Source organism: Denticeps clupeoides, chromosome 9 (assembly GCF_900700375.1).
Source record: "Denticeps clupeoides chromosome 9, fDenClu1.1, whole genome shotgun sequence".
Taxonomy (NCBI): Eukaryota; Metazoa; Chordata; class Actinopteri; order Clupeiformes; family Denticipitidae; genus Denticeps; species Denticeps clupeoides.
The window spans coordinates 13,566,521-13,577,684 of NC_041715.1; the positions used below are offsets into that span (position 1 = coordinate 13,566,521).

Genomic DNA, 11,164 nt, shown 5'->3' on the forward strand with positions numbered 1-11,164 from the left:
TGGCCCTTAAGATGAAACATTGACATAATGCTTTATTAAAATCCATAAACCGAGATTTGTCCTTAATCCTTTACTCACAACGCAACGGAAAAGAAGCTGATTATGTGTTCTGTGTTCCTAAAGATGACGTTTGCATGTACTGGATTTTACACCAAGTCTAGCACCACTTCTGGTTGTAATTTTCGTAAAAGTGATGTGTTATCTACAGAAGTCGCACCACCCTCTAGCTCCTGAGGGACACGCGGCTGCCAGGTCTATGAAGCTCATGGCGAAGATTCCCAAGGATGCTGAAGCCACTGTGGTCCTAGTGGGTAAGTCACTAACTGCTGTTTACGTTTCACTCTTCTGCTTCAGGGACGAAAGGTTTAAGCTTTTAAATCTGTGCTTGTTTGTAAGGCGCCAGTGTGTCTTGCTTTCTCTGCATTTCGTCATGAACACATCGAAGCAGGCCTGCTGTGAGACATTAAGAGCTGCAGCAGTTTTGAGTTTGTCTGAGAATATTTCAAGCCTTAGACCAAAACACTTGGCATAGGAAAATCAAATACGAATTTCTAATATTTCTTCACCTTTGTGAAGCAACGTTGTGTGTTTGTTCTCTGTGGTCAGGGTGCATGGAGTTCCTGGAGCAACCAGCTATGGCGTTTGTCAGGCTCAGCGATTCTGTTCTTCTGGAGTCAGTTCTGGAGGTGCCAGTACCAGTCCGCTTCATGTTCGTTCTTCTGGGACCCACTCAGTCCAACATGGACTACCATGAAATTGGCCGGTCCTTCTCCACCCTGATGTCAGACAAGGTCACTGTCCCAAAAAATGTCAGAGATCTCAAAAGCCATTGCTTCTTTAAAGGTCCTCGAATCTCATTGTCTATTTGTTGTTGTTGTTTTGTAGAACTTCCACGAGGTTGCCTACTTTGCTGACGACCGACAGGACCTTCTGAATGGCATCAACGAGTTCCTGGACTGCAGTATTGTGATCCCACCCTCAGATGTGGAAGGCAAAGACCTTCTGAAGACCGTGGCCTTATTTCAGAAACAGATATTGAGGAAGAGGAAAGAAAGAGAGAATAAGAAGTGCTTGAGTGCCACGATTGGGACAGAACCAGAGACTAAGGGTGGGTGTAAACCCTTTCAGATATCTTGAGAGCTCATCACTTTCCTACGGCCTTTTCGTAACAATTATGTGTATGAACTATTGGCAGATGTGAGTACAGATGAGCAGGAGGAAGAGGAACTGGACGTAGACCCACTCAAACGCTCCGGAATCCCGTTTGGCGGTCTGATTCATGATATCCGCAGACGCTATCCTTTGTACATGAGCGACATAAAGGACGCCATTGACTCTCAGTGCATCGCAGCTGTAATCTTCATCTACTTTGCTGCTCTGTCACCCACCATCACCTTTGGAGGTCTTTTGGGTGAGTAGCAGAACACTCCAACTTTATCGTCGGACCATCTTAAAATAGCTTACGAGTTCCTCGATGCATTATGGCACAGGCGAGAAGACGAATGGCATGATGGGCGTATCAGAGCTCATCATCTCCACGGCAACAGTCGGTGTGTTATTCTCTTTGCTGGCCGGTCAGCCTCTGCTCATCATTGGCTTTTCTGGACCTCTGCTGGTGTTTGAAGAGGCCTTCTTTAAGGTACAGTTGCTGGCCGCTCTGTCCATCTGTCTAATGGAGGGCTGCAGCGTTGAGTGGAACAAAAATGACCGTGTGCTCTTTTTTTTACACCTTTCTCTTGTAGTTTTGTCAGGCTCAGGGCTTTGAGTACCTCACTGGTCGGGTGTGGATTGGGTTTTGGCTCATCTTCATTGTGCTGGTGATAGTAGCAGCCGAGGGCAGTTTCCTGGTTCGCTACATCTCCCCCTTCACGCAGGAGATTTTCGCTTTTCTCATCTCACTCATCTTCATCTATGAGACCTTCTCCAAACTCATCAAGGTGGACTTTAAATTTTAATGTTTGATTGACCCATTGATACTAAATGTTCTTCAACTGCAATGGCCAGCAAACGTTGACGGTAAAAATGCTAAGAATATTTTTTTTATTTGCAGGTGTTTCAGGAGCACCCCCTTATGCAGAGCTACCCTTTGACCCCTACTGGACCAAGCACCGAATTCCCTCATCTCACCAGTTCTGATGCCATGACCGAGGCTCCTGTGCACAATCAACCCAACACAGCACTGCTCTCCCTGGTGCTCATGCTCGGGACCTTCTTTGTGGCCTTTTTCCTTAGAAAGTTTAGGAACAGCAGGTTCCTGGGTGGGAAGGTAAAATACCGCAACAGCTTTTTTTGTTTGTTTTGCTGCTCGTTTCTTACTTGAATTGAACTCTGCAGGCGAGAAGAATCATTGGAGACTTTGGTATCCCCATCTCCATCCTGTTCTCGGTGATCGTGGATTACTCCATCCCCGACACCTACACGCAGGTGAGCCCACAACTGCTGATCTACATTGTCTCCACTCCACTGACCCTCTGGAAGAAAAACAAGACAAATTGGCAGTCCACACACAGCCCCGTTTTTAAACATATTATTACATTTTTACCAGTAATTGAACCCAGGGTTTTTTTTTAGTGTGTATTAAGTTGTGGTAAATGCTTGGCTTGTGCACTGACCGAGGAGGCTTGGAGATCTCAGTGCTTGTATTTTGTGGTTACAGAAGCTCAATGTGCCCTCTGGTTTCTCGGTCACATCCCCTGACAAACGAGGTTGGTTTATCAGCCCCTTTGGTGATAAACAGCCTTTCCCAGTTTGGATGATGGGGGCTTCGGTGGTGCCAGCCCTCCTAGTCTTCATCCTCATCTTTATGGAAACGCAGATCACCTCGTAAGTGGCCTGCAGGAGCCAACGTGTCTCGCCTCATGCAAGTTCAGTCAACTTTTGCACTTTTGACCAGCTGTGGCCACATGCTCATGCCCAAATTTGGTATGAGACTGTATACTGTATGTGGTTTTATTCAGTGGGAACAATTCTGATGGTGTAAACTATCCTAAACCACTTTCGGCAGGAGTCAATATAGTCTGGAAATGATTTGTCTGTAAGGGTTTCATTTAGAACGTATGATTCCTGTTTAATTACTCCTCTCTCAGTCTTATAGTGAGTAAGAAGGAGAGGCGCTTGGTCAAGGGTTCTGGATTTCACTTGGACCTGCTTCTAATTGTCACCCTGGGTGCCATCTGCCCACTATTCGGACTGCCCTGGCTAACCGCCGCCACGGTGCGTTCAGTCACTCACGTCAATGCCCTGACTGTCATGAGCAAGGCCACTGCCCCAGGAGAGAAGCCGATGATCCAGGAAGTGAAAGAGCAGAGACTGACTGGGATGTGCGTGGCTGTCCTTGTGGGTAAGAGAGAGACGTCACCTCATTTTTTACTGACATTTTTTTTTCATAGTCATCATAAACATCACGTTGAGACGACATGACCTGGAGATTTCTTCATTTTTTTAGCCTCTCGTAAATAGAATCAACCTAAGGATGTATATGGCAAGCTGGAGATACAGAAGGGGGAAATTAAAAATCTCCTTGGAGCAGATATATTTTGCCCAAATCCTACTATGGGCAGAATAGATGAGTAACTCATATAGAACTATTAGTTTTTTTATAAATTTTCTTGAACCTGGTTAAAACTTTTATGAGCAATTATCATGCTATGCTACTTTTCTTTTGCGTTAAACTATAACTCAAAGTAGAAATAGACATCTACACTTGGATGCTCAAATCACTTGATTATTATTTACATTATGGTAGTGTTACCGATACACATTTATGGAATTACATTCCATAAAACTTAAAGATATGCTCCTCAGTGTTTCAGAAAGGGTCAGGTTTAATATGGCCTTTGACCTTCCACCAGGGATGTCCATAGTGATGACAGATCTGCTGCGCATCATCCCTCTGGCTGTCCTGTTTGGGATCTTCCTCTACATGGGAATCACATCTTTGACTGGGATTCAGCTGTATGAGCGCATCACTCTTATGGTCACACCTGCCAAACACCACCCTGATCACATCTACGTCACAAAGGTGAGGGAAGCAGAGGTGGAGCCACAACAACGTCCATGACCTTCCTAAATTACATTTTATATAGAACTGCCACACTTATGCAGACAGACTTAAAACGACTGTTTAAAGGGAGGTAAAAGTGTCTTTATCAGGGATAAAACCTGCCACTTTATTGGTTCTGGGTCAGGAATGAGTTTGTTACCAACTCCCTTTTAAACCAGTTTTGACACAATTTGCTGTTAAACATAATATCATTATATAACAATTCCACAATAATGCCCCTCAAATCTTTGCTATTGTCACAGCACTAGTGCTGAGTCTTGGCCTGAATAATGAAGATACTGTACATGAAGCTATGAACCCTTTAACTTAAGATATAATGGCTTTAACATTAAATATAACATTTCTGTTAAGAATATGCTTATTTAATTGTCATTGTTATGTACCCACTAGATGGTGGCCATCACAAGTTTTAGCAACCAAAGCCATGTTCGTTTGCCTCTGTAGGTGAAGACCTGGAGGATGAACATGTTCACCATCATCCAGTTAGTGTGCATTGTGCTACTGTGGGTGGTCAAGTCGACCATAGCCTCCCTGGCATTCCCCTTCATCCTCATCATGACCGTTCCTCTGCGGCGACTTATCCTCACCCGCATCTTTGAGGACCGTGAGCTGCAGGCGGTGGGTACACCTCTGGTGTCCTTCCTTCTGTCCCACTATTTATTCCCTGTCAGCCTTTAGGGTCAGACGCAACGGCGGCTTCATTTTAATCTGTTGTTTTAGTACTTTTTTTTTGTTTCTTCCTGCAGCTGGATGCAGACGAGGACTCGCCAAATTTCGATGAAGATGGCCGTGATGAGTATAACGAGATTCACATGCTAGTTTAGCCACTGTCATCACCAGAGCCCTGTGGATAAGCTGTTCTACTGCCACACACACCAATCAAAACTAGCTGCTTTGGTACTGGCAGGATTGTCTTGTGGAAGACTGTGAACATTCGATAGCACTGCTCTTACTACAGAAACAACGCCCTGTTTTAATGTCTCTTATTATGTTCTTTTCAACAACAACAAAAAAGACAACCTAGACCTACACAAGACCATGCACCTTAAACACCGTACTTCTCCATGTCATCTGTCAAACACTGGTTTACTTTGGCGGCAGAGGCTTGTTCACGGAAGCAGCATTGTGTACGTTTGATTGGGATGTTTGATATATGTGGGTCAACCAGTATTACTGCAGCCTGGTACTGGGGGAGGCTGCTCAGCTGTACGCTGGCTGTAGGTGTGAGAGAAAAAGCACTTGGTTTAGTACAGACAAAATAATGTTTAGTCACAACTCCAATTGACTGTATGCGCACCAGCACTGTGCGTTATAATATTAGAATAATTAGTATATGCATTATAAAATGTGTTATAATGCATAAAAGCATTTTTATATTATATTCTATACCATAAACACCTAACAAACATGCACTGAAATGACCTGATAATCTGTGCAGGTTATATAGCTACAAAATGACATTAATGTAAAAAAAAAAAAAAAAGTATTTGGATTCACTACTGAGGTCAGGTATTCTTTACTTTTTACTCCAGAGGAAATTATTTGAGGCAATCTGCCAAAAACCTGAAGCCATAAGAAAAAGCGCGTTGCCTCTATTATGAACCCACTGTTCCGGTGGTTTTGTTTTGAAGGGTGCACTGAATTTCCGTTCACCTGTTCCATGGAACAGTGTACAGAACCATTTAAGAGGGGTCACTGAGGGTCAGTACTGTACTTGGCTTCAATCCCAGCTGTCAAACTTTAACCACTCTTGTCTTTGCAGTCTATTTTATAGCAAAGACGAGTGATTTCTGGAATTTCCCTTGAATTACAGAATGCCAGTATGGACAGGGAGGTTTTCTAAGAGTGCATCTTAATTTCTCACTCAGTAGTCAGGGTAATTCATTTGTTTTGGACTAGTCCTCAGGAATTTGTTTAACCAGATTTTTCAGTTTGGAATGATTTGTTATAAAGCGAAAAATTCTCTATGCGATATTACCTGTTTTCAAATATGTAGCTCCAAGCAGTTTGGTAAAATTATACATAAATGAACTTGTGCAGGTAGTGGGAAGGATGTTCTGAGCACAAGATACGACTGCACTTTTGAGTCATGATGTTTCAAAAATCCATGAGAAAGGCTGAGTGCTGTTAGTGGAAGATCGAGATGCGGCTCCTTATTCATTTAAAAGCATAAATCTCCAGATAAATACTCCACATAATAAAGGCAGCAAAGTATGTTTTAATGCTTTTCTTTCTTAGAATAACCACATATATGTTGTGTTTGATGTCACATATTGGAAATCTAACAAAAAAAAAATGTCAATAAGAAATATTTTTAAAGTAAATTCGATTTGGAAAAGAAATGAATTTGGTTGATGTCATTATTAGCTCCATTAGACTTCATAAAATGTTTACTCCCAGCAACCCTTGATGCTTCAGATAGTGAACACCCCCTCGGAATTTGGCCCCAAATAGTCGCCTGTTCTAGATAAAAAAATTAGTGCACCCTGTTGAAGCTGCTACGTTTCGTTTCGCTGAAGGTAACGCTCGGTTCGGATGACCTACTTTCCCACCGTTCCGCCCTCAGGAGCACCTGAAAGGCGTGCCTGACGGCGCGTCATCTCACCCTCCGTGTAGCCACCATCAGCGACTGCCTTTTGTAGTTTGCTGCTCACATGCCTGAGTGCCCTGTATAGCATACTACAGCTGCCCTTTAGACTGTAAATAGCGTAGCGTCCGTCGTTTGGCTGTTCGCGTGGCTGTGTACGTAAGGCGGAGCTCTTTATTTTTTTTAGATTGATCGAGTTGAGTGCAAAACTCAACCCACGCGTCTTTTTTTGGGGGGTAGAGCAGGGGAAATATGTGCAATGAATATGACAAGGTCTGTTATTACTTGTCCGAGCGCAAAGTAATTACTTGTCGGCCTGAGTGTGGAAAGGGCGCTTGTGGCGAATCTGCACGCGTTCTGTTATTTGAAATGCCAAAAAGATCCTAGATCTTCTCCTGCGTTAGCCATTTGTCGTTTTACAGCATAGTAAAGGTTACCATGAGTCTGTCCCTGGCTCATCAGCAAAAAGTGATACGGGTTGCGGCAATGCAACGCGCCTCCTCAGTGGCCCTCTGCCCCGTGAGGTTTCACCGTTTGGCGGAAAGACATGGCAGCGGCTAAAAAAGAACCCTTCAGGCTCACAGTACCTTGTCACTGAAACCACACCGCCGCTTAAAGTTTCACAGGGCTCGGGAGGGGACTTCCCTCCGGGAACGAGCCGCTATGCACGTTACCTCAAGCCTTCGATTCTAGCTCAGCATCCTCTGCCACCGGACCGTCCAACTGGCCATCCGCTGTATTCGCCTGTGAGAGCTGTTAAGAGAGCCATATAGACCTGTGCACAGTGGTACTTTGTGATTGTATTCCTAACATGACGGCGTCCGCGCCCACGAGGGTGTGACGTAGAGAATGTATGCAGTTTTAGCGCCAGTGTAAAACCGGAGGTTACGCATGCGTGCGGCTTGGCCTTCTGGGGAAAGACTTGAATCAATGTAATTTGCGCGTGAACAAAGACGGTACTCTGCGGCGAATGGCAGCTATAGGCTTTGTGCGGCCGACTTGTCTTAAGCGGTGTCGGTGGTTGCTATGGCCGCAGACAGGTTTCTGATCCAAATTGGGAAATGGCACAAGGGTTCCTGCTTCTCGCGGGAAATGGAAAGTTCTTTTGTTTGGTGGAGGGCGCACTTGTTCTGACGTGTGGAATGCCAACAGACATAAATGCACCAGTCACCTCAGAGTTGTGTCATAAAGTTGAGGGGCAAATGAAAGTTCACGAAAAAAAAAAAAAAAGAATAAAAAGACCTTTGAAAGTGGGGTTATTATTTGAGAAAATAAAAGACGTAGCATTGCCTCTTCCTAAATGTGGTCTTTTAGATGTTGGAACCGGGAGATGAAAAGAAAATAGCGAGCCCTGTGAAAGGACTTGGCATTAAGGAACTTTTTGAATAAGCTGCGCTGCATTTTTCTGGTACCACCCTGGTAGCACAGACCACCCACCCAACAAATGAAGTGTTGTGTTATTGTTCAGATTTATGTCTCGACAGCCACTCCTTACATTTTTCTCAGTGCTGTGGACACAGAATTTGCACACTGGGGATTTTTTTCTTCTTCTTAAGAGTAGACAATCACAAGTGAGCAGCAAGATTGCATTAATCTTTCAGGCCCTTCACCTATACATGAAACAACTGGTATAGTGTAAGTGGGACAGGGCCCCCAAATGTTACAGTATCGGGGTGGTGTCCTTTTTCCATGCAAATCCATTTGTCTTACTTGGTAATCACTTGATTGTACAGTACGCCACGTCAATATTGTGGGTGGTGTGTCCATAATTTATCCTTTAGGCGACACCAAGGCCATAGGATGTATATTTCCTGTTCCCAGTGACATAGATTATTGGCTGTCTGAGAATGAACTTCTATTTAGTCTGTTCCAGTTGTGTATAGGGAGCCCATAGATCTTGCGCTAGAGCATGTGACAGAAAAAAACAATAAAAAAAAAAACCACAATGTCACTGCAGTCAAGAGTGATGTTTTTATGGAAAAAATTGTATAGTTTACACATGCAATACAAATGTGTTTTATTTTCTGTCTGACATCCATGTGGAACAAGATGTACCAGTATGTTAATCCCCAATCGTTGCCTGGCTGTAATTAAGAAATGTGGTTTGTCCGTGGGCAAAAATGAGACAAACATGTTTTTTTTTTGTTTTTTTTTGTGAGTTAATATATGGTAAATAATGTATTACTTTAGAGTTAGCAATACCAGAAATTACTAATGTCATGTGGATATTTTAATAGCACTTCTACATGCTATTACTGTAAAGTTTTCAAACCATTGTAAAAGAAATTGTTATTTTTTTGTCTGAAAATAAATAAATATTTATTATGTGTTTCAAGTTTGGTTATGGATTGGATGATTCACTGTCACACGTTCCCCTTGATAATCATTGGCTAATGGTCTATAAATATGAACACTGTATATTTTAATATATATGGTCTGTAATCTTTGCGTGAATCAAATTTGGTGACGTTTTGTCTGACGACAAATGTAAAATGTTTTAAATCTGAAAGTAAAGGACTTTTCAGCAAACACAGCTGGGAAGAAAGGCCAGGAGACTCTATCTCATGAAACTGCAGGAGAAAATGGCAATTTATCATCAAGGTAAAGAGTGAGTACATTTTGGACGCTGCATTTCCATACAGAATTGTACAAAGTGTGTCAGGCCACCCTCACTTCTTTGTGTTTTGGTTCCAAAACGGCGTTCTTAAGGACAGCAAACGGTGGGTGGGGACACTAATGTAAGCCAACTAACCCAAGATCTGGACTGTAAATCTGGGGGTGTTACAAATTCTGAAATATACCGTTAGATGTCTGATCCGCGATGCAGTACCAAATACTGAGCAGAATGTGAAGCACACGAATACTGTGTGTGTTATATAGTGTTTTACATGGGTTACATGCAAAGCGCATTCATGACAATAACATGATATTTCAAATTAGATTATAATTAAATATCTCAAAATATTTTGATCTGAGAATAATAAAAAAAATGACTTGCTTGTTATTGTTAACATCACATAATAAGCATTTTGTAGTAATAAATTGTAGTAAACCAGCACATTTTTACGGCTGTATATTTGTGTTGGCAGTGGTAAGGGAGATGCAGCAGACGGGCAGTAGAAACGTGGTGACGACGCAGGGCAGCGCCAGCAGCAGCAGGACCCCGGTCGCAGGGTCCTCCAGTCGGGAGCAGAGCGAGAAGTAGGCGTCGTGGAGCCTCAGGAAGATGGCGTCCTTCAGCGTCGGCTCCAGGCACCTGCTCGCGTTGGCCGCGCGTTCCAGACACGCTGTCAAGATGACGTAGGGGCTGGGAGGGGGGAGAGAAATAATTACGGCGGGCTCCGGCACGCAAGCGGAACAGAGCCTGGCCAGTCGCACGCACCCGGGCCGACAGGAGGAAGCAATCACGCTCGTCCCCGGGGTAAAGGCCCAGAGTCATCCCTGCGCCCCACTTTCCACGAGGTGGAGATGAGCACTCATTTCTGAGGCCGTTTATGTCATTAATCAGCTTTAATGTGTCCTGAGTCCAGGATTGTCATATGTTTTGCCGTGTGTTTTTTTTTTATTAATAATTAAAACACACACACGCACCCTGGAGAACTCGACCATGTGACTTTGCCCATTGTTATTTTTAGCCCGTCTTTCCTCTCGCTCGTCGTCCGTAAAGATGTCATCAGTGAGCTGGCGGTCTGATCTTTTCTCGCCGCGCTGATGTCAGCGCGGGATTAGCGGGCCCGAGATAACCCCCAAGCCACCAGAGCTCATCCCCCGGTGACGATCCACTCACCCATTCACCGCGGGCCAGGGGCACTCCAGCCTGTGTTCCGTCATGTCCTCCACAGACTGGGCGAAAGGAAGGATACAGTAATGCTGGACGTGAGCGTCAAACATCGCCCTGTTACACCGTGTCACGTAGCTCGCTCCTGCCAGGCCGGAAAGACAAAAGAAACGGAACAAAATCCCCCGAAAAAAGGTAAAGACAGAAAGCTGCTGTGATATTGCAGACGGGGTGATTTCATGTCTGTAATTTGCTGTTTCCTCTATAAACAACCTGCTTTGTAAATGAATTGCAGGCCGCTGGCCCGCTGCTCAGTGAGAGCGCGTTTTCCGCTATTCAAGGTGGAAATCAAGAAATAAAAATAAACTGTACGTACCCGCCAATGCCAAGCACAGAGCCAGTCCGACAGCAGGCGCGGTGGTCAGGCAATTCATCATCCCTGCAGGATTTATTGCCTCATTTCACTGACATCCAGAGACGTATTTACACCGAGCCATTAGCACATATCTGGCCATGTCATCTTTATAAAGCACCAGCACTGCGTGCGTGGACATCTTCTGTGTTGCCGGGGCAGTACCTGCTGTCCACAACCACAATAAAAGGGGCCGGTGCTTCCAAAAGCACTTGTGGATTCAAGGGACAACAGCAGTGCTCCTCCAAGCTTCTCGTAGTTTAAAGATAAGTTCATAAAAATATCAACCAGGTCACAATCATTTGTTGAAACTAAATCTGGTGG

At 44.1% G+C, this 11,164-nt stretch overlaps 1 protein-coding gene across 6 annotated transcripts in view; it reads left to right on the forward strand.

Moving 5' to 3' along the window:
• Positions 1-8,985, forward strand: part of slc4a3 (solute carrier family 4 member 3) — a 49,188-nt gene extending 40,203 nt beyond the window's left edge. For 5 of the 6 annotated variants that reach the window (XM_028991115.1, XM_028991116.1, XM_028991117.1 and 2 more), the window contains 13 exons: positions 209-311; positions 607-791; positions 886-1,108; positions 1,196-1,411; positions 1,491-1,639; positions 1,743-1,937; positions 2,051-2,266; positions 2,335-2,424; positions 2,657-2,823; positions 3,087-3,340; positions 3,852-4,021; positions 4,508-4,681; positions 4,810-4,887. In XM_028991115.1, the coding sequence (XP_028846948.1) occupies positions 209-311; positions 607-791; positions 886-1,108; positions 1,196-1,411; positions 1,491-1,639; positions 1,743-1,937; positions 2,051-2,266; positions 2,335-2,424; positions 2,657-2,823; positions 3,087-3,340; positions 3,852-4,021; positions 4,508-4,681; positions 4,810-4,887 (2,220 nt within the window). Of the gene's footprint in view, positions 1-208; positions 312-606; positions 792-885; positions 1,109-1,195; positions 1,412-1,490; positions 1,640-1,742; positions 1,938-2,050; positions 2,267-2,334; positions 2,425-2,656; positions 2,824-3,086; positions 3,341-3,851; positions 4,022-4,507; positions 4,682-4,809 lie in introns of all 6 variants that reach the window. The other variant, XM_028991113.1, reaches the window with a different exon arrangement.
• The last annotated feature ends 2,179 nt before the right edge of the window (positions 8,986-11,164 follow it).